The 24,222-nt window shown below is 31.8% G+C and overlaps 1 protein-coding gene across 1 annotated transcript in view; it reads right to left on the bottom strand.

Annotated features, from left to right (window-relative positions):
• The window catches only part of HMCN1 (hemicentin 1), a 503,334-nt gene that overhangs the window by 94,277 nt on the left and 384,835 nt on the right, over positions 1–24,222 (bottom strand). The window contains exons 55-68 of the mRNA XM_051998776.1: positions 23,166–23,279; positions 21,240–21,427; positions 19,558–19,654; positions 16,693–16,854; positions 14,960–15,073; positions 14,662–14,864; positions 14,120–14,201; positions 13,885–14,016; positions 10,606–10,755; positions 9,317–9,476; positions 4,899–5,023; positions 4,483–4,666; positions 2,269–2,366; positions 1,101–1,379 (exon numbers count right to left, since the gene is read on the bottom strand). Coding sequence (XP_051854736.1) covers positions 1,101–1,379; positions 2,269–2,366; positions 4,483–4,666; positions 4,899–5,023; positions 9,317–9,476; positions 10,606–10,755; positions 13,885–14,016; positions 14,120–14,201; positions 14,662–14,864; positions 14,960–15,073; positions 16,693–16,854; positions 19,558–19,654; positions 21,240–21,427; positions 23,166–23,279 — 2,088 coding nt within the window. The remainder of the gene's footprint in view (positions 1–1,100; positions 1,380–2,268; positions 2,367–4,482; positions 4,667–4,898; positions 5,024–9,316; positions 9,477–10,605; positions 10,756–13,884; positions 14,017–14,119; positions 14,202–14,661; positions 14,865–14,959; positions 15,074–16,692; positions 16,855–19,557; positions 19,655–21,239; positions 21,428–23,165; positions 23,280–24,222) is intronic.

Consider the following 24,222-nt stretch of genomic DNA (forward strand, 5'->3'; position numbering starts at 1 on the left):
TAAAGACATAGATTAGATCTGAGCACATAGTAAATCCTTAATAAATACTATTTTTATTTATAAAAATAGTTTTGGCAGTCATCTTCATAGAGATTAAAACCAAACACATTGGAGTTGATTAGATTACCCAAATAGAGATTATTTTAAAAAGAGAAAGAAAAGAAAGTCCAAGACAGCCCTGGGTATTCCCATAATTAGAGGCTAGATTCAAGATAATGATGTAGGCAAAGGAAATTGAAAAAAAATTAATAACTAGTATTACAAAGTATAGTGCTTTATCAATTGTAAAGCTCTTTACAAATATCTAATGTTAGTCTCACAACACTCCTGGAAAGTAGGTACTAATATCATTCCTGTTTTATTTTTACTAATTTGGAAACTAAAGAAGGCGGATTGAATAATTTACTCAACACAGGATCAGTTAGTATTCAAGGAAATGAATTCAGATCTTTCTGACTCCAATCCCAGCAATCTATCCACTTTACTACCTGTCTTTAAAGGTTAGATAAGTAGTAAGAGATATAAAAACCAAGAGAGACCAGCTGTGCTGGAGGAGAGGACAGTCAAAAGTTGCAAATGTTCCAGAGGAAGTCTGCAACTTCTTATATGTTAATTAAATTTATTATTATTATTATTACTACTGAGGCATTTGTGGCTACATGACTTGCCCAGGATCACACAGCTAGGAAGTGTTAAATGTCTGAAGTCATATTTGAACTCAGGTCCTCCTGACTTCAGGGTGCGTGCTCTATCCACTGTGCCACCTAATTGCACTATTTTAATTTAATGATTTAAGAACTTACTGGAGAGAACTTTTTCTGTTAAGTAACAGTCAGAAATCAGAATTTAAGGGACTAAGAAGAGACAGAGAAGTCAGAAAATAGAAATAATGGTAAATGACTTCTTGGAGTTTAGCTCTGAAAGATAGAATAAACATAAAATGGAATTAATACAGTTTCATAAATGTGTGTATATATTTTCACTGGATCTTTGTTAGTATTCTCTTTTTAGAAAGTATGCTGACTTTTTTTTTTTGTGTGTGTGTTAATTTTTTTTTATATGTTAAATTTTTTTTTAATGTGTTAAAAAACTTAACATACCCAGAACCTTTAGGACAAAGTGCTTCTTGACTTCCCCTGCTTCATTGGAGGCAATACAAGTGTATCTTCCAGAATCTTCAATCTTTGCTTCAACAATCTGAAGGGCCATTCCTTGGTTATTCATTTTCAAATGGGTGTCCAGCTCCAGAGGTTGATTCTCTTTAAGCCATGTCATAGTGGGAATTGGGATTCCATTAGTAATGCATGTCAGTGAGGTAGGACTGCCTTTTACAATTGTAATTTCCTCAGTTCCAGCTGCATTGTCCATGCTTGGTGGTACTACATAGGGAGAAAATAAAAAATTAGATCATACAAATTAATCTTTCACTGATGAACTTGGGGAGGTGGTAGTTAAGTACAGAAGTAAAGTGGGGGCTGCCTATATTTGTGAAGTGCCCCCTTTTCCAGTTTGATAGAATACACCTAACAGAGCCTGTATTCTTCCAGGACAGACTTAAGAATTCATCTGTGAAAAGGTATTGGGAGGAGAACTTGAGTGTAGGAGCCATAATAACAACAACAATAATATAATAATAAAGAATAAAGCTGGATATAAAACATAAACAACACATTTCTTCTATTTATAAATTTCTAATATTTCTGAGAATGGTGAATTTAATAACATTAAGTATTTGTATACATGGATCTGTGTGAATCTGTGTGTATGCATATAAAGACATATATATTCAATAATTATAATTATACCCTGACATTATGAGAAAAGTCTTAACTTTCTTTTGGGAGGAGAATGAATGACCTCATGCGTGGAGAGAAATATAATTATTTGAACTTTATACTTGGAACAATATGAAAATCAAGGTCAAACTAGGGTAAAAAGAAAAAATCCTGGCAGGAACACAGACAAAGGGGCCCCATTGACAGGGTCCCAGACTGTAGGAAAATTTCTATTCCCTATGCTTAAGGGACTCATTGTGTAAATCCTTTCTTGACCTGTGAGTTAATTCATTCCTGACTACAAAATATGATACTTTAAAAATTAAATGCATCAATCAGCAGGGAGAAGCAATGAAGAAAATAAAGATGGATTCTGTCTACAGTATTTCCCTATGAAATAAATAATCAAATAATAAATAGAAATATCTTCCTTATATATTTAAAGTTATCAAGTAAGTAAATAAAAGGTTTCATATTATACAAGATGACTTACCAAAAACTTGTAGATTATAATGTTTATTATCTACCCCAGCTCTGTTGGAGGCCACACAAGTATATATTCCAACATCAGATACCTGAGCTCTCACAATTCTGGGAGAGGAGAGTACAAAAACAAATATTAAATTCCTAACAAATCCACAAATCATCATAATTTCTACACAGTACTAACAAGAATTAGGAAGCCATGATAAAAAGACATTCCATTCCAAATTATTATATAATACATAAAATATTATAGCTAATTTAAGACATTCAAGACTAATAGAACTATAACTATGAAACATTTGTTACAGAAATTAAGACTTAAATAATTGGAAAGCAATTCACTGCTTGTGGCTGGGTTGTGCCAAAAGAATAAGAATGACAAAATGACCAACTTAATTTATACATTTAGTGCAACCATTTTACCAAGGGAATACTTTGTGGAACTAAGTAAAACAACATCAAAATTTATTAAAAAGAAATAAAGTTTAGGGTCTCAAATAAAATGACAGAAAGTTTGAAGAAAGGAGGTTATTTAATTATCAGATATTAAAATGTATATTATAAAGTAGTAACTTTTGAAAGCATTAAAAACAGAAACATTATCATAGTAGAACAGACTGAATATATAAGAAATGGAAACAAAAATATTGGAATCCCAACAAAATGGAAAATAGTAGGTGAGCATTTGGTAAAATAAGAGCATAAATGATAAAGGGAAAGAAACCCCCTTTTGACATAAATTTCTAGGGAAATTAGAAAAAAAAATATTTGGGACGATATTTTAAAACATGTTCCATAATAAATTCAAAAAAGTTTTATGATTTTAATATTAAATGATGTACCTTAAAAAAATTAGAGAATGAGGAGGAAGTACTTTTTATAATTATGATTAAGGAAAGAATTCTTAACCAAGAGGATCATATGGAATTTCATAAAAGATAAAATGGATATTTTTGAATATTTAAAGTTTTAAATAGCTTTTTACATGAGTAAAGATAGAAGGCAAAATCAACAAGCATAAAAAAATGAAATTAAAGTAGGAAAAATTTGTGCTTCAAATAGCTTCAAATATCCACAACATATAATAAAATGACATCATGGCACCAAGCACCATTCCCTAATAGATAATTGGTCAAATGATAAAGCTTTCAAAAGAAGTCCAAACTATAATGACCACTCAAAAATGTGTTCCAAATCACTAATAGTAAGAGAAGTATAAGTTAAAACCACTAAGATTTTATTTGATATGATGCAGATTGGAAAACATGGCAAAAAAAAACCACTTAGAAGTCAAAGTTAGCAGGCTTGTAAGGAGATAGGCACACTATTATATAATTTGTGAGTTGGTTCAGTTAGTATGGACAATGGATATTTATGTATTTTTCATTTTTAAATGTATGATTAAAATATATATAAAATGTTTATTAATATACATGTATTAATAGCAATATTAAAATGGAACTGAATATCCATTTCTGTACTTATTTTCAACAAAAATGTTTTTAAAATAGGAAAGCAACGTTCAGTGTTTGGATCATAACATGATCCAAAAATTATCTAGATGCATCACCAGCAGATGGAGAAACACGACTAAAGTCATTGTTAGAGGGACTACAGGAAGCAAGGACACTAATATCATTGCTTATAGAACTGGGAATTGATCCAACCATTATATTAAGCAATTTGGAATTTCATTTTTAAAAAAGTGACTAGAAAGTCTATATCTTTTGAATCTGCTATCCCTCTGGATGAAAGATCCTATATAGAGAAAAGGTAAAAACAAAGAATTCAGATAAGTATGCGATTACTTACATAAACTGATACAAAGTAAAATAGAACCAGGACAATACACACAAAAATTATATCAATGTAAACTCTGATAACAATAAAATGACATGGAATGCTATGTAATTATAATGAGCAAATATGGATCTAGGAAAGAGTTGAAAAAACACATCTTACCTTCCTTGTAGGAGTGGAAGGTTAAACTTTTAAAACGTGGTCAATACTCAGTTTTATTTTTAAAAAATTATTCTATTTTAATTCAAGGTACAAGAAGGTTTCTTGAGAGTGAAATGAGAAAGAGACAAATTTGGAAGTAAAAGTAATGTAAAAACAAGATGTCAATAAAAATTTAAAATAAAACTTAGTTAGATGAAAGAAAGATCCATTAAATATAACCATTCATTTAAAAATATAATAAAATAATTAAAAAGCTGACCTGATCACCTGCCCTGCAGCCAGCAGTCGGATTTGGGATGAGATAGGTAAAGGGAGTCCATTCTTGAGCCAATTAATTTGTGGTGGTGGAATTCCAGTGGCTGTACATTCAATGTTTATTGAAGTATCCAATAAGGCCATTAACTTCTCTGCTTCCTCCTTATTACCCACAATTGCAGGTGAAACTACATTTTGCAGCAATAGAAGAAGAAAAGCATGAAAATGACTAATTCAAAACTATCCCTAGTACAGTGACTTACCCTTTATTATACATCCCATATGGAAGCAGTGCTGGCATTTTGACCAGAGAATTTGTCCAAGAAAACCTGTTATTAGATATTCATTTCTCTTGATGTATTCCTAAAGTAATAAAACTATAACATGTTGGAACTGAATGTGTCACAATTTAAAACTCACCATAGACATTCAAGTTAAAAATTCGGTCTTCTTCTCCTGCAGGATTAGTAGCTACACAAGTGTATTTCCCCATGTCAGATGTGAGAGCTCCGAAAATGTTTAGCGTGCTGCCATCTGGAGTCACTCTATGGAAAAGGTCATAGGTAGAATGTACTGAGCTGATTTATGTGGTCCTATGATCTGGAAAACTAACTCTTCTTGTAGTTTTAAATGGTAATTATTGTGTTCTTAAACATCCCTTCCCATCATAAACTTATCATTTCCTTTCTGATATTATACTGTAAGTTGTTTCTTCTGTTTTTTCTATCAGTCCTAGAAGGGAATGTGGTGCAGTGGTAAAAAAAAAAAAAAAAATACTGTATTTGAAGAGGAGTTCAATTAGAATCACAGCTGTGTTGGTATCTGAATGATGTTTGACAATTCATAGAATCTGTTTCCTTTTCTGTAAAATGCAAGGGTTATAGTAGATGATCTCTAATATTCTTAGTAGTTCTAAATCTGTGATCTAGAGTCATATGTCACAAAATTGATGTGAATTCTACACATGCAACTAAAAATCTGAAGTCTTGGGCTTCACTATCTCAAATGTTAACCTGTAAAGAAAAGTAAGTGAATCAAAATTGAACCAAACAATTATTCTTATATACTCAGAATGTTTTATTTATAAATTTTAACACAATCTCTGAACTAAAAGAAAAGCACATTAAAGCTCTGCAATGAAATTCTATGGAAATATTTCAACAATGAAAAACCCAAAAGATTGAATACTAAATCTGGGCTTGGAAGAATATTTTTTAACATCATATAATTCACACATTTCATCTGTTTGATAAAAGAATTCTATAGGACATGTAAGTTTTTTTGCACTGAGTGGTAAAATGAAATTGAGATAAAATTTATAAATTATTTAAGTATTTTAGTATATTCTAAATTAAGAATACAGATACTTTGAAATTGTTACTCAATTATCAATGTTAAATGATTTTCATAAAGTAAAATTGCATAAAATATTATTTGGTGAAATTTTAAAGTAAATAAAATTTGATTATAGTGACTTCATATAACTTTTCTCAATTCTCAAATAGGTTCTTGCTATTCCTAGTTAATCCATAGTTGTTACCATAATCTATTTTTTCAACAAAATAAAAACTTAGAATTTTAATACTATTGCCCCTTCACAAGTCTGAGGGCTATATCAATGCCAATGTTTTCATTATTATTAATAATTACTATTAATAATAATAGTAATGACAATAATAATGAAAACATTGGCATTAATATTATCAATAATAATTTTATGTTATTACAAAATAATACAATTATATTATAGATAAATAACATAGTATATTAATAACAATATTCATAAAGTTTACAAAACAATTTAATATAGATTTTTAAATTTGATATTATTTTTTAAATAAATGTATTTAATATTTGATAGAAAGCCTGACTATAATAATCAAAGTGAGATGAAATGAAACAAAATGGTCATTACTTGAAATTGATTAATTTAGATAATTGACTCAAAAACACCATTTCATTTTACTTTATAAGCTGGTATATAGGTTATAACACTAAATAAATTCTTTATAAAATGTTGCATATAGAATGATAAAAAAAATCAAAGGAAGATAACTTATAAGATAAAGAAGGTGATAGCAAATTTCATTTGAGTATGTATCATTTTTCTTTTATACTTTTAAAACTTTTTTTATTTTTCATTTTCTCAAGAAATACTTATTGATCATTAGGATAGTAGCAATATTCCTAGGCCTCTGCAGACCCTCTATTTCAGGAAAATCTCAGATCTGTATTATTTCACGCCTTCCTCTCCAGACACTTCCCCCATAACCTCTTGGCCATCCATCATGCCTTTCTCCCACCTTTCTCCAATTCTTAAGCCATGAACACATTAACTCTGCCAATGTTCCTGGACAGAGTACATCAATCTACTCCCAGATAACTATCCCAGTAAGTCATTTTCTTAGTGCTTTCCTGGCCAACAATGTGTTTTATTTCCCCCATTAGAATATAAACTTCTTAAGATAATATGCTCTCTTTACTATATGTACTTGTTTATAAGCACTTAGCACAATGCTTGGTATGTAGTTAATATCCTGTTACTGTCTAAAGTATTACTATTCTCCCAGTCATTCAGGCTTATAATATTGTATCTGATTCCTCATTTACCTCACAACCAATCTCTTGCTAAATTTTGTTTGTACTTTGATAATATTTCTCCTGCATGTTCCTATCTCTCCTCACTGGGATAAGCCTTTTCACTTTTCACCTATACTATTTCAAGTCTTCTAATTGATCTCACAACCCCAAATCTTTCTCTACTCCAATCCATGCCAAAGTGATTTTCCCAGCATAGACATCTGACCCTATTGCTCCCCTCTGCACAATCAGCTCCAGGAACTGCTAATTACCTTTAGCACCAATATAAAATATTTTGGCATTTAAAACTATTCCAAACTTGAACCCTTCCTACTTTCCTAGTTTTCTTATATTTTACTTCCCTTTCTTACAATTTACTTCCCAGAAACTCTAGCCTTCAGCAATACTCTTCTTTTTGCTGTTCCTTTTCCCAAACCTGGGTCTTTTTAAAGTTGCTGTCCTCCATACCTGGAATTCTCTCCCACCTCCCTTCCAACTTCTGGTTTCACTGGCCTCCTTCAAGTCTCAATTAAAATACCACACACTTTAGGAAGCCTTTCTAAGTCCTCTCCCTGACTCTTACTCCTCTTCACAATTCATTCTATCTTAAGATTACTCTTTTTGTTTACAACACATGGAGCTTGTATTACACAGTTATTTACAGTTATTTTGTATGTTGTCTTCCTCATTGTAATGTAAGCGTATACTTTTTAAAACATTTTTTCTTTTGTATTTTCTCAAGAAATACTTTTTGATCATTGGGTTGTTTGAAGTTTTTCTAAGCATCTATTTCTGGAAAAATCTCAGACCTGTATTGTTTCACTCCTTTCTCTCTAGCTACTTCCTCTATAGCCCCTTGGCCATCCAGCATTCCTTTCTCCCAACTCCAGTGTTTAAGTCATGAACAAATCAATTCTGTCCAATGTTCCTGGGTGGAGTACATCAATCTATTCCCCATTTTTAAGTTTCTTTGTCCCCAGAGTTTAGAACAGTGCCTAATATAGAGGACGTACTTAATAAACGCTTGTTGATTGGCTAATAATTTGCTGGAAATTCATTATTTAAAATAATTCAGTTTAAAATAAAAGTGGAAAAATAACCAGCTTTAAGCAATACATTTTGCTAATTTTTTTTCTTTTTCTTTATGAATTAAGTTTATTGAATTAAATCAAGAGCATGCCTCATGGTTTATTATTAGATGTCTCAAAGACTCATATGTTTCACTATTTTGCCTATGATATTGTATTGTGACATGCAGTCTAACAGCAGCATTAGAATGAAATTCCAGGGTATGAGTTGAAGGAATATTTTAGTGTATTTTGTTCATCTGGATTGACTCTGTGCTGAGCAGATGGGAGTGATATGTGGCAAATATAGTTGCTTTAGGTTCCCCGATCATTTCTAAGAAAGTACATGGCAAACTTCTAATTTGCTTGAAACAAATGAATTCTTTTATGATAAATGTTGAAATCATCCCAATCAAGAAATTTAGAAAATACAGGCCACATTAATTACTTTTTTTTAACAAAGGAAAAAGGCTATTTGTTTATTTATTTTTGTCCACACCAAATTAGTGGATCTGTTACACAGAAGTCAGTCTTTGTGGTCATTTATATAAAGAGAATTCACTAAATCATGTTTCTTGAAATATATCTTTTTATCTTATGAAAGAACAAATTTAAAGACAAAAAGGTGAAAAATATGGAGACAAGGCATCATTTTTACTGACATGCTAGAAGCTATAATAATATTCTTTCATCTTCTGATACAGTTCACCAAAAAACAGTAACATCACATCGCTCTGTGAACAAATTTTAAAGTAAGCACTGACTGAATAAGAGTACCATTATGTAACATTCTAAGCAGTTAATATATAAGATGTCTTATGTATTATATCATTATATATATATATTATATTATATTATATATTACTATTTTCCATTACATTATACATATTTATTATATATTATATTATATTATATTATGCACTGTACAATTGTAAGAGTAGTAGCGGACACTTATTTATAATGACGTCTACAGTATATCATGCAATGTTTGGGTTGTGGAAATAATAAAATTCTTATTTTAAAAAGGTAGAGTCTGAGAAAAGAGAGATTTAATTGACTTACCCTGAATAACTAAATGATGGTGCCAGGACTTAAACCCAAATATGATTCTCTTTCCATTGCTTCCTAATGAACAATTTTGAAGATCATTTGCATACTAAGATTAATTCCAAAGTTCACATGTAAACATACCGTATTCTTTCTGTTTCACCATTGGTTATGGGTTTTCCATCTTTCAGCCACTGAACAACTGGCCTGGGAATTCCATTAGCATTGCAGACAAGATGAATATTTTCTCCCAGAAGAACACTGACTTCACTTGGCATTTCAGAACCAACAATATTTGGAGGAACTTTAGAGACAACAATCATAACTTTCATTAATGAGAATGACTACCTCCAAAGCACTAAAAAAACTTGACATCTCTGTTTAAACATTATATAAAATGTAAGACCTGGAAGAAAACTTAGATATTATTTACTTAAACTATCATTTTAAAAATCTGATAAAAGATTTGTAAGATAAACTTATGGGTAAGATGTCAATCATGTAAATAGTATGTCTTCTCTATCCTTAAGGCCTAATACTTGTCCAGCAGACCCTGGATTCTAGAAATTGAAAAGTGTTGGCATCTAATGGGTACTTCCTGGAGACCAGATGGACAGTCTGTTCACACCCTACCATCTTAATCCTGAACTAAGCAAAAGTTCTTGGTAACCCTCACCAGATTTCTTTTTAGTGTATATCCATAAAGTGCCAATGAGACAGGGAATGAAAAAAGAAAAGTGAATCTTTACTGGTTTCTCTTCTCTCTCTCCAAAGTCTGTAGCTTTGCTTCTATTCTATTTTATGTCCCTTTCAATCAAAGGAGTGGAATTTTAGGAGGGAAAGAAAATTAATTCTTCCATGTTTCCTTTCATCTTCTCTTTGGAACTAGAATACTCACTAGATCAATTGGATGAATTGGAATGAAAGCAATAGCACTGTTCAAGTCCTTCAACAGAAACTGTAAAAGTCCATGTTTGGGAATTGGGGGAAAAAGATATGAGTGGAACACAATGTTGAGTCAGGGGATGGAGTGGCTACAAAATGTTCTCTTCCATTTCACCTATGCTAAGTGTTTCATATAAGCTCAGATTATGAAAGGCTACTCTAATTCTAAGTTTCAAAAAAATCAGATCTACTTATATTTAGGATAAAAAATCATGATAGTTTAAAACCACTCATTTTGTATATAATTGACAATTTCAAAAAACAACAAACATACAAATTCAACAAAACATAACAATGGAGTTTGAATAGCCATGAGAAACAGATTATTTTGATAGTGATGAATATGAAAAGGGCTAATAAAAATGTTATGAAATGATAACTTTTTTATGATGTTAACATATTTTGATCACTTAGAAATTTTATGTTAGACCTATTTATTGCTGTTAATGAAAAATAATTTTATTTGTATCCAGTGTACCCATACATACCTTGAATGGAAAGATGGTAATTTTTCTGAGCTTTTCCTTCTATATTTGATGCAATACAAGTATATGTTCCACTGTCTGAATTTTGAGACCGAGCAATCTGTAGCTTGCTTCCACCAGACAAAACGTGGATCTCAAGTGAATCAGAATTTTCTATGGATACATATAATTTTTTTTTAAAAAAGCTGATAATTTGTTCTTAACATCTGTTAAAATCTATTTGCCTATGGTCTTTCAGGTTAAATCAAGAGGTTATTAAACTGCAAAGAATGGAGAAGAGAAAAAATACATGTTTTCTGCTATCACACTAGCCACCACAGAGAAGTACTATAATGAAGGAAAAAAAAATATAACTTGAGACACCCATATTTCCCAAGAGACAAAAATTCAAGAGATAAATCTGTAGCAAAATTAATGGCCATAAATATCTATACAAAAATAGCTCTAGTATAGGCTATAAGGAAGAGAAATTAGACATCTAAACTTAAAGGTTGCAAATTTGACCACTTGGTATTACTGAAATTTGGTTGGGTAAAGCACTTGATTTGAATATGACTTTGGGTGGGTAAATTGTATTCAAAAATAAATAGACTGGGTAAGAGGTGGGTTAGAGTAGAACTGCCTATTAAGGAGGCATGTTCCTGTGAGGAACTCTAGGAGAGGAGCAAAAAACACACAGGAGAAGGTAAAAAGAGGAAGAAACAGAAGTGATTTTGTCATTACAGACCACTGGAACAGAAAGATGGAGTCCATGAGGAGGCATTACACAGTAATGAGAAATTTTATCTAGATTTCTAGAACTTTTTCTTCTCAAAGGAGAATAGCTATTTTATGTTTTGACTTACTGATAATTTCATCTTTCCTAGAGTCAACAAGACCTAAATTCAGATTAGGTCACAAATACTTATTAGCTATATGATCCTGGGCAAGGCACTTCACTTCTGCAGCCCTCATTTTTTCAACTGTGAAATCGGAATAATAAAAACATATTACTCATAGGATTGTTGTGAGGATTATATGAAATTTTGTTAAGCTCTTAGAACTAACATAGTAAAGAATTAATAACTGCTTTTCTCTTTTAAAAGGTAGAAGAACCAACAATGGGGAATCTTACATTGCTTCTAATTTTCTGTTTCTAAAGTGAAAATGATGGGAAAACTAAGACAGGAGGAATGCCTACTTTTTTCCTAGAATTTGATATAGAGAGGGAATCTGGGCTCTCTGATATGCACCCTAAATTTTGGGACAATAAAAAAGTTTCAAAAGTTTCACAGGAAAGGTATATAGTATACTATGGACTAAAATTCTATAGGGAGAGTTTTTCTAGAAAAGATGGAAAACCATCAAGAAAGATTGTGTAGAAACAAAGGGAAACAATCCCAATAAGGAAAAACAGGGACTTATCTGAAGAGATCTGATATCCAAGATAAGGAAGGGTTTTGCAAGAAAAAATCTATCTGTTTTTGATGAATTCAAGTCACCTGGATCAGATGAACTCCATCCTTGTGCACTGAAGAAAATGGCAGATGTTGCTTTATATGTCAGTATTAGTGATTCTTAAAGGAGCATGGAAATGGGAAAAGCATTGCTGGACTGGAAAAGAGCAAATGTCCTAATTTTCATGAAAGAAGAGAAAAGGTCTTACAATCTATGGGCCAGGGAATTCAATTTGAATTCCTGGGGAAAATTCTAAAAAGAATCATTAAAGGAAGGGTTAATGAAAATCAATAAAAAAGTAGGGACTATAAAGAGCCATTTAAGAAAAAATTGTCCTTTATACTGATGTATTTTAATAATACATTGGACAGAATATTTAATACTATTTTTGTGGAAAAGTTGAAGGCATGTGGACTACGTGATAATTTAATTAGATGGATTTAAAACTAGTTAAATGGCCAGATTTAAAGAATTGTTATAAATTTAGTGTCAACTTGGTGAATCATCTCTAAAGAAGTTTTCCAGGGGCCTATGCTTGGATCTATGCTATTTATCACTTGTATCAGTGAGTTAGGATAAAGGTATAGCCATCAAATTTGCAGATGACACAAAGTTGGGAGGGAGAGTTAATATATGACTGACACTGTTTGGTCTAGAAGTTTTAGTGGATTAAAAACACAATAAAAACAAATCAGCAGTATGATATAGCATCTGAAAAAGTGAATGCAAAGTTACACTGAATTAAAATGTACATAGTTTCCAGAAATAAGAAGATAATAGATCCTTACTCTGATCTTATAAGGTCACATTTGAAATATTATGTTCAATTCTGGTTCCAACAGTTTAAAAAAGGAGAGTGTTAAGCTAAAATGTTCAGAAAAGGCCAATCTAAATTATGAAGGGTTTTATAACTTTGGCATATGAAAGCTGGTAATAAGAATTGGAGAAATTTGTTATCTGGAGGGGCGAAGATGCTGTATAGAAAAGATAGATATTGTTAAGGACTTTTAACAGACTGTCTTATGGAAGAGGTATAAGAATTAGTGCTACTAGAGAGAGTCAGGAGTAATGAGCAGAAGTTGCAAAAAGATCAATTTAGGCTTTTAGAACTGTCCACGAGTGAAATAGGGCAACTTGAGAAGTGGAGAGTTCATTTTCAGTAAAATGTTCAAATAGAAACTGCATGACCAATTTTTGACTTATACTGATAATTCCTTTCAGGTTTTGTTTGGCCCAAGTGCCTGCTAAGTTCCTTCTAACACTAAAATGCAACACTAAAATTCCATGATTTGTTGAGATATTATGTCAAACTTTTATTCTCTAATATATTTTTAAAATACTGGTTAGTTGATTAATTGGCAAATATATAAATTGATGAAATAGTTCATTATAATAATTGCAACATATATGTATGTATGTATGTATGTACTCTTTACTTTACATATACCCTAATACCTACATTCTCAAAAGCAATGAAAGGGAATTTTGACCTCTGGCAGATTCTATAAAATTATAAAGGCTTCACACAAATGGAGGAAATATGGATCAAATGACAGAGTGATAACAGTTCAATAGTTAATTTGCCCTGGTGTTAGGGGATCACCATTTTTTAACCTTTATATACTTCAAAGGTGAGCAACATTAAAGTCAATAACTAGTGTGAGAGGAAAGCATAATCTTGAGTAAAGGAATGATCACCAAATTTGATAACAAAAGCTAAGAGGGAGAAATCCTGAAAGGCTAAAATAGTAGGCTAAATCTAATATGTTATGTATTAACATTGAAAATTTGCAGCATTGTCTATCAATATAAATAAATAAAATTAAGTGTGCATAGTCGCATTACCTATTGGCTTTCTGTTCTTCAACCATACCAGAGTGGGTGGAGGAATTCCAGTAGCATCACATGCAAGAGTCACAGGATTACTGATGGTCTCAACAACATCCTCTTCTTGGGGTCCTTCTATCTTGGGTGGTACTATAATAACACAGAAGTATCATATATTTTTGTTCACTGTATTAATTTCAGCAAAACTATCTTATTTGTATCTTTAGAAGAGTAATTTACTAAAGAGCCTTACCATAAACATTAAGATGGAAATTTTTATCATCTTGTCCTGCTACATTTATAGCTCTACATACATATTGGCCTGTGTCAGATACCTAAAAATAACCAAAAACTTATTAATGTTTTCCATTCAATTATGAATGATTACATTATATATGGTATAAAATGACTAAAATTTCAAGATATTGTATGCTTTAAAAGATCCAGTCTTTATTCTGTTTCATTTAGCAAATCTTTTTTCTGTGAGAAGTAAATTTATTAAAGGGCTTCAAAGTCACAAAACCAAAGCAACAGAAGACCAAAATCATATTTGAATAAACATGTGGTCTTAGGTATGGATAATTCCTTTAAAAAGGTTTCTGTCTAATCTCCTAATTGTATAGATGAAGAAAGTGGGGTTCAAAGTACTCAAATTAATGAGAGAACCAGAATCCAGGTAATCTAACAATACCACTTTACTTTTATGAAAATTATATTCATAATAGAAAAGAATCAAGGAACCACCATGTCCCCCCCTTTATTTCAACAAGAAATACCATACAGCGAGCAGTGTACCTCAGCTCCCTTGATGTGTAGCATTTGTCCATCACCTAAAATCTCCAAGTTAGCAGATTCCATGATTATCCGTCCATTCTTGTACCAGGTTATGACTGGAGGTGGAACAGCATTAGACTCACACTCCAATGACACTGGAGATCCTTCTCGTACATTAATAACAGAAAGAGATTCACTGCCATGATCCTTAATGCTTGGGGGAACTGTGAAAAGGTGGAAAAAGGTTTTTGCATTTGGATGAAATAATTCCTTGTGAATTCAATAATGAATACATCTTTGAAGTACCGTGAAAACAAACCATAGACAATCAGGGAAATTTTTTTCTTGCTTTCACCAGCTTGGTTCATTGCTATACATGTGTATTCCCCACCATCAGATATTTTGGCCCGTATAATTTGAAGACTTCTTCCACCTGAATTGTATCAGAGGGGAAAAAAATCAAAGACAGTATAAAAATCAATCTGATTATTACATTAACCAGGTAGTCATTTAAAATGATCCATCTTTAAGTTATAATGGACAAAGACAAGTTTTAATGTTGAAAAGGAAGGAATTCGTTTTCTGATCTTTCATTATTTCTATTATCACCCTATCTATAAATGATAAAATTCACAGGATTTTCTTATATGATGGAGAGAAATCAGAATTGCATAATTTAAGTATACTGCTAAGAAACCCATAATTATAATTTTCTCAAGTTTTTTTTTAAATGAACATTGAGTTCAAATCTTCAATTCTATTCTATTCACAAAAAGGAAGAGTCTGTGAGACAATAAATTCAGTATAAAGAAGTCCTTAACCCTAAGGAACTTAGAATCATGTTTCCCAACTTTTAAGTTTATTAGTGTTGATCAAAAACATTGGTGGTTTTTTTTTTTTTTTTAATCTAGTCTGCTTGGCCAGTAGTTGAACAAACCTTTCAAAAATCACACTTGGATCTTGATGCTAAAATTGAACATGAAGTGAAGAAGAAGGCTTCAAGGGACTTAGTTCTAACAATTGGATCTCATGTTACTAATTCCCTACTTCCTATTCCCTTTCCCAAAGAGAATTTGCTGATGTAGCAATGCATTGATTATTCGAAGTCTGATACAATTTTAAAAATTTTACCCAATATTACCTATGAACCAAAGAATAACGCCTTTTAAAAATGATCTTCTTTGGCTCCCTAGTTGAGTTTTAAATTCTCTGAAAGTTTTCAAAATTGCCAATTCCACTTTTCCTCATTTTAAATTGTAATTATGTAAATATATTGTAATTAAAAAGCTCATTCAATAAAAATTCAGTATTTTTCTATCATTCTCATAAAAGGTTCAATGCATTTCAGTTCTCAGAATTGAAAATCATAATAGTAACAAGGAACAAGCCCTGTATCTGTGATTTCAATTGTTTATAGAATTTGTGAGAAATTCCTACCAATGTTTATTGTTACCTTCTCAAGAACTTAGATTTTTAGAGAGTTGAGAATTGACAACTTGCTTAGGATCACACAGTATGTTAGATTTGCTTGTTTACTCAGGTTGTCCTGATTGCAAAGACAATTCTATTCACAATTTACTCTATTCCACTCCAAAATGCTGCTTCTTTTACTAAAGTAAGAAAAAGTAAAATTTTCTATATAAAGTTATGAAACTTATTAAAGTTATTATTACTAATACTACTACTAACTAGAATTTATAGAATGCTTTAAGGTTTGCAAAGTGATTTTCAAATATATAATTTTATACCCTTCACAATTCTAGGAAGTAAGTGTTATTTACTATTCCCATTTTACAGATGAAGTAACTGAGGAAGTTATTAGATGAAGTGACTTGCTCAATATTACAACCACTAAATAGGATTTGAACACAGGTCTAGCACACAATACACTAAGCTACCTATTATGGGATTAGAAAAGTGTGCAATTTTAATTTTTTTAAACAAAGATCTTCACAAATTTAAAAAGTAGTGTGCTAAATTTTCATTCTTGATAAAATGAATGGAAGGGGAGAAAGTTCTCCCCAGATTATCAGAAAAAAACAGCTTCCTTACCAGGCACAATGAGAGCATTATTGCTCAAGCTGATGGATTTTCCATTCTTGAGCCAGCTGAGATCAGGAGGTGGAAAACCCGTGGCCTCACAGGCCAAAGAGATGAAATTATTCACCACCACAGTCAGATTTTCAGGATTAGTACCAATGATACTTGGAGGAACTACAACAACAAATATATTTAAAATTTCATCCAACATTGTCAGCAATAAGTACTACTCAATTTCCTCAACACAACTCCAGCCACTGTATGCTGCCAAAGTACTGAGGAAAAGAAATTGTTTGTATTTAGGAACTGGTCCACTGGTTCTGCAGGGATCTAAAAATTGTGTGATGAAAACCAATCCAGCTGTCATCCTTCCTATTTAGAATCCCTAATGCCTCCACTGATTTTGTTTGCAGCTCCTTTCTTACATAGGGGCTTGGCAGGAATAATTCTTCCCCAATAGCAAGGGAGGATGAGAATTTCTAAACCTAAACAGAACTATGCTACAGTGTATTTATATAGAAAAACTGGCTTTGTTTAAGGCTGTTGTCAAGGTACAGAGTTATACAATCTTTTTGTTTCTTTCCTGCAGATGTTCATTCTTTCTTCATATTTTCATTCAAAATTCCTTTCTTCCCCATTCCCAAAGTGAAAGGACTATATGACTATGATTTCATGGTGTCAGTAAGTCATTTATTCATTCATTTACCACACATTTATTCACTTTCTGTATACTCTGTGAGTGTGATATAAAATCTAGATGACACTCATTTATAATTGTCCAGAACTGTAGAAAATTGGTTTCAAGATTAGTTGCCATTTTTTTAACCCAATAAGTTTGTTGATTAATAATAAAATGGATTTCAAGGGTAAAATCAAAATAAAGGCCCTCAAACCAACCAGAAAGTTCACTTTCTTCAGGAGATAAGAGAAAGCAGGATATAAGGGGAATAAATTTTCCCCCATTTAAATAGGCATTTCATAATGTACAATTAGAGAATTCATTTCTTCCTGGTTGGTTTCAAGGGAATAAAGATTCCACCGAGTGATTAAAGAAAAAAGAAGTCACACTATTGAAATTCCAATCTTTAAAGTTAAAAACTAAGTTGTTAGACTCCCTTCATTACCTATCATTCAAAGCCTTCTAGTCTACTTATTTATTTTGTGCAAGCTAATTGGGGTTAAATGAAAAGCCTTGAGTCATGGAGCTAGTAAATATTGAGTGTCTGAGATCAGATTTGAACTCAGATTCTCCTGCTTCAGGTCTGGTGCTCTATTTACTTTACCCATCTAGCTGCCTCAAAGCCACCTATTCTAGAGCCTTCTCCCTATATCTATAGGCTGGCTAAATAGATTTTAACATCCTAGGGAAAAAACAAATTAATTTTATCTCCAGATTAAATGCCAAGCTTAAGAAAAAGTTCTCAAATATTTCAAAAATAAAATTACAAATTTATAGATACAAAATTCTCCCATGTATGCTTTTGTTGTTGTTCTTCAGTCATTTTCAGTTGTGTCCAACTCTGACCTCATTTTGGGGTTTTCTTGGAAAATATATTGAAGTAGTTTGCCATTTCTTTCTCCATCTCATTTTGCAGATGAGGTTAAGTGATTTGCTCAGCATCACAAAACTCATACCCCAGGATCACACAATATCTGAGGTCCAATTTGAATTTCTGAAGATGTGTCTTCCTGATTTCAAGTCCCAATGCTTTATCCACTGCACCATTTACCTTGCCCTCTCCTGTATGCTTACTCAAAATAAATTTCTAAGATGTTTAAATCTTTTGCCAGATAATATTTTCCAGAAATACTATTCACTAAAATTCATGAGCTAGTATTTTAATGAATTTATATTTGGGGGAGGGGAACTATTTATTAATTTTGTTTAACTTTTATAAGCAATGGTCTAGGTCCCTAAATTTAAAATCCAGAAAAAATTGCTATAGAGAAATAAGTTTGTGTTATAAAATCCTTTGTCTTTTTATTATCAAAGGAATGCTAATTAGCAACCAAATGTTCAAAGAATATAATAGCTCTCAAAGCATTTAATTTGCTACCATATATTATTTAGTAAGGATTAGATATCTAGCCCAATGTTCAATCTATGACATCATACCAACTCATATTCTTTCTTTGCTTATGTCTATATCCAGGACTTGGTATAGATTCATTACAAGTATACAAGGAAAGCACTGGCAGCCAGGGAGATGCATAAGAAAATTAAAGACACCATCTCTGTGGAGCTATTATAATCTACTCAGAGACTTATCAATTACCTATCTCCATATTTTCCTACATACTTCATCGTAAGTTCAACTTTTTGAACTTGATAACTTTTGCAATGCTATTCCAACTCAAATACTATCTCACTTGCACACAAATGAAGATATTCTAATTTATTCTCTAATTTATCTCGAGTAGTGATCTGGGGTTATATTTCTCCAATTTCTATTAGAGATCACCATTTCTATCATATCTTTAGGTAGTTCACTGCTACTGCTATGCTGAAGTAATAGAGAAAAACTATTATAAGCATAAGTTAGCAGGTGCATTTTTTTAAATGATTTTAAAACCCATGTACCAAACTTATTTTGTAGGCCTTGGGATTTCAATCCTTCTTATGGGTACATATGTAAAAGAATACCATTTTCTTTTGAGTTACTGACACAACAGGCAAGTGCTTATTCTGCTTGTGAGATCTGAAATCTCTATTTCTTGGATGAAAAATAGCATTACTGAGGGTATTTATATCAAAAAGGGAGAAAGGCTAACATGAAGATTGTGAGATAAAAACACAATCACCTCCAAGAATTCAAAACTATGATTTTCCCGATTGCCAAACAAAAAGTAGTAGACATTTTGGAAGTGATAACTTACCGTGTACATTTAGATTAAAATATTTTTTGGCACTTCCAGCTATGTTCTCTGCAACACACACATACCTTCCGATATCTGCTATTTGGGAATTTAGTATCTAAAGAAAAAGAAGATACTCCAAATATAATAATTCAGGATATTTACGTAAATGCTTTCAACATGTTTTCAAAACTGAACAGTTCTTTCCTTTTCAGTTATTATCATAAACTACTATGTTCCAAGCACTGTGCTAAGTTTTTTCTCCTTTTAACAAGTCATATTCTCATTGGATCCTTAGGACAATCCTGCACGTTGCTATTATTATCTCCATTTTATAGCTGAAACAAACAGGGGAGACGTGACCTGCTCAGGATTGGCTAGGAAGTGTCTGAGGCCGGATTTGAATTTGGGCCTTCCAGACTCCAGCCTCCATAATCATAAACTGCCTCTGTAAAGAAGGAGGAAAAAGGCTTTCTCAAGTCATGTGGATCATGTTACTTTCTTGATCATCTTAAATGTTAGTTAGCTATCTATTGTTGTTTTTGTTATTAATTATAGAAAAGGAGATCCCATAATTAGTTCCATCCAGAGGTATCTTTCCACACAGAGGAAGCTTCTATACCATATGTTTCTTGGACCCTATTCTCTGTCCTAGATAAAGGGATAATCAAAAGTTACATTTGGGATTTAGAGGGTGGTTTAGAAATTCAAAGCAATTTTTAGGCACTGAACTTGTTATCTCCTATAAAGGGCTGAAATTCTTAAAAGGTGTGCTTGAATCAGACAGTTGAGCACTTAAGGCTAATTACCTATTGGATAATGATTCTATTAGCATATGTTTGGAATTGCTCTTCTCACAGTTAGTGCTGGCTCAATGTTTGGGGATAAGAGAATTGTAAGTAAGGATTAGGGTGTGGAGTGAGAGAGGCAAAAATCTCACTTTTCAGCAGGACAAGGAGGCTGTGGCAGTTTGTCTGTCTCCTTCATTTCTCTCCCTAAATTCCAAGGACTTTTGCTTATCCTGACTCCGGCTATTCCTAAGGTCTCCTGGGAGCTATCCCGGACTTTACAATCTCTACTATAAAAACAACTCCCATGGTAAATGTTCGGCATTTTAAATGATAATATTTAAGTTTCAGACCATGTTATTATGCTGAATTCCTAAATAATACAGTTAGTGGTATCTTAGTGGAGCTGAATTAATTTCTCTAAGTGCCAAATATTTCACAATACAAACTCTAATCTTTAATGAGTATAAATGGCACATAATATTTATGAAAATAATGATGTGAAAAAGACAAATATGGCTATAGAATCTGGGATCTATATGTTCTTCCAATTTTCTAAAAGCAAAATTGGATTAATTCTATAACCCTTTATTATCTAGCAATATACTCAAGATACTTTTGTTTTTTAAGAGAGAAAAAAATACATACATGTATCTGTATTCTAAGGGTTGATATTTTATATATTTTATTAATTAGGATATTTACCTTATACTACAAGGATTTTATTACAATAAAAATACTGTAAAATGATATTTTTATTTCCTATGATAACCTGAAGGTAGCATTCTAGCAAGCCTCATGTGTATCAGATTCCTTTATGATTTGTAGTAATACAAATAAAAATAAAAGTCTCCAAGTGAGGTTAATTCTCCTTTCCCTGTAAAGTTCTCCTGATGAATATCAGTTGTCTCTTACCTGTAAAGTTCTCCCATTGGATAGAAATATATGATGATCATCTTCCACTAAGAGCTGTCCATCTTTTTGCCAGGAATTGCTTGGTACTGGACTGCCACTTGACACACATTCCATTAGTGCAGTCTTGTTGACCAGCACAGTGACCTCTTCAGGTAAATCAATGTCAGCTCCCTTAATGGACGGTGGTACTAAAAGGAAAATACAATGAAGAATTTAACAATGTGAAAGCAAGTTTTTTTTTTCAAATTATTCTAGTTTTTAGGCATGTTTATGTTATTTTTGAGAAAAAAAAGTTATACATGTGTACACAGACTCTCAGGCTAGAGTATACAGAATACCAGTCAGACTTTACATCCAAACTTGCCTAAAATTTTTATTGAGAGCTAACTACTGGGTAGGGATTTAACTTCCTATCCCCAAAGCACTTACAATCATATGTCAGTGAACCAAGCTATAAATTTCTTTGGTTAAATATATTAAGCTAGTTTTTTTTCCCAAATCTACAGAAATCCAGATCTTTTTAGTGCTATTTCTAAACTAATTTCTAAGTGTTACTGAAATATAACATTCAGTTAAAATGGTACTATAAAATTGAGCTATAAATTTTACCCTTGCTTTAAACAGACATTCTTGAATTTGTATGTATTCAGGTATTTTTGCCAAAGTGTATTATATGGTAAATATAGTAGGGAAACTAGTTATTAAAAGGTAACATGTTGAATTATTTTGTAGAGTGAAGATATTTTTAAAAAATCAAACAATAATTAACCTATTTGCAAGATTTCATTGTTTATAATACTACTCATTTAAAATGAAGCTTGTTTATATTTTACAAAGAGTATAAATTACCTTTGCAATATATGTGTGATATGGTAAAATTAATGAATGATATAAAAGAAAAATAAATAGAGTAACAACATACTCTGTTGGGCTGAAAAATCCAATATTAAAATTTATACTGCTTATGATATCTTTAGAACAAGGTTCTGAATTATGGTCTATTGGTAAAAATCCAGCCAATGAGCTAAGAATTATTTATTCCATTTTAAAATAAAATTTAAATATATTTAAAATGTTAAAAAAGAAACATTCTTAGCTCAAGAATAGTACATAGTGGGCTAGGTTTGTCCTTTGGGTCACTAGTTTGTGGGCCCCTGATTTAGATTATAATACTAAATGCATACAAAATAGTTGATTTTTATATAAAAATAAACTAATATGTCAAAATCAAGATTTTATGTCCATAAAAATCAAAAAGTCAAAAAAAACACTCAAAGCATTGCTTTAATTTTATATCACCACATCTAAAAACCTGAGTTGATGACTGTTTCTGTTAGATTACATCAACTCAGAAACTGACATCTCCTTTATATTCATACACCTGGGGCCTGGCCAATCCTCTGACTGGAGAGCATAGTGTTTGGACAGCAGAAATCTCCTTCCAGATCCTCTATTTAAGGAAGGGACCCAGCTCATTAACATCATAATTTCCCATCAGGCTCTAGGACTTCATCAAGCTAGGTATCTTCCATCCCTTTTTAGGTGCTTATATATTTTTATTTCCCCCATTAGATGGAGCTCCTTAAAAACAAGCATTCTATTTTTCCTTTTTTTTCTCCCAGTATATGGTACAAAGTAGGCACTTAAATACTTAAGTTATTTAAGTACTTATTTTATGATACTCTCTAAGAGAAGATCAACTTATCAAAGCACTATAGAATTTAGAGCTGGAACAGACCTCAGAGACCATCTACATTAAAGTCTTCATTTTAAAAAGGAGGAAACATGCTCAGAAAGATTAAGTGACTGGCCCAAAATCACAAAGGCAATAATCAGCAAAACCAGAAATGGAATTCAGATCCTCTGATTCTAGATGCAGTATTCTTTCCACTATGACAGAAAAAGGAAAGAGTGAGACAGACTTACAGAGCACACGAATATCATACTGAAGGGAATCTTCTCCAGCCTCATTCACAGCAACACAGGTGTATCTACCAGCATCTTCTACTTGGGCCCGGGGAATCTGTAACACTCGTCCTCCTGAGGAAAAAAATAAGCAAATAAAAACAAACAAACAAACAAACAAAAAACCATTTTTTTAAAAGTTAGAAGAAATATTTCATAATGTGACTTATTCTTCTATATTTAAGTGTGTATTTAGTTATATTTCTATATCAGATAGCTATGGCATATATTTTTTCAGGGCTATTTCATCAACTGCAAGTTGAGTTTTGATACACAATTAACCGAAATATCTCTATCAGTGCCAATTTCAACTAATACTTTATTCCACTGTAAAGGAACTGGATAACAATGGAAATATTCATCTTACTAAATAACAGTAGGTACTGAAAAGCTTCCACTCTTACTGCCAACAGAGCAAATAAGAATAAAACCAATAATTGGCAATATAAAAAAAACCCTCTCTAAAATGGTGAATGTATTTTAAGGACTGAAAAATATCAATGTTTACAAAACCAAAACACATATAGTCAGAACTTTAACTATGATGGGATGATTTGGGCTTTATTCAAAGACTCCAAATTTTAAAGGGTTTTGACAGCATTTACACTTTTTTTGAAAAATACAGTAACAGTTGATTATAATACAAGATTTGCAAGCTTAATCAATTTAAATTAATTAAATTAAACTAAATTAAAAAGCCAAAAGACCATGCAGTTATTTTTAGGACACTGGGATTCTCTATCACTCCCTGATACTGGGGCTAATTATTGCTTCTCCACTTTGGGGGAATGTGAAGATAGTGAAAGCCAGAAAAAGAGGCAATAACAAATAACGAAAAGAGTAATATATGACCTTATTTCTCATTCCCCAATAGTGCTTTGTATACTAGATTTTTTGCAATCGAATTTTTCTTAGAAGTTTAATTTGCAAGTGCCTTTTCTGCTGCTTGCCACATTTTGGAAAGTTGACCTACTTGGGTGACAAAATTGCTAGTGACAGCTCTGCAAAAGGGTAAATA

Source organism: Antechinus flavipes, chromosome 4 (genome assembly GCF_016432865.1).
Source record: "Antechinus flavipes isolate AdamAnt ecotype Samford, QLD, Australia chromosome 4, AdamAnt_v2, whole genome shotgun sequence".
In the NCBI taxonomy this organism is placed as follows: Eukaryota; Metazoa; Chordata; class Mammalia; order Dasyuromorphia; family Dasyuridae; genus Antechinus; species Antechinus flavipes.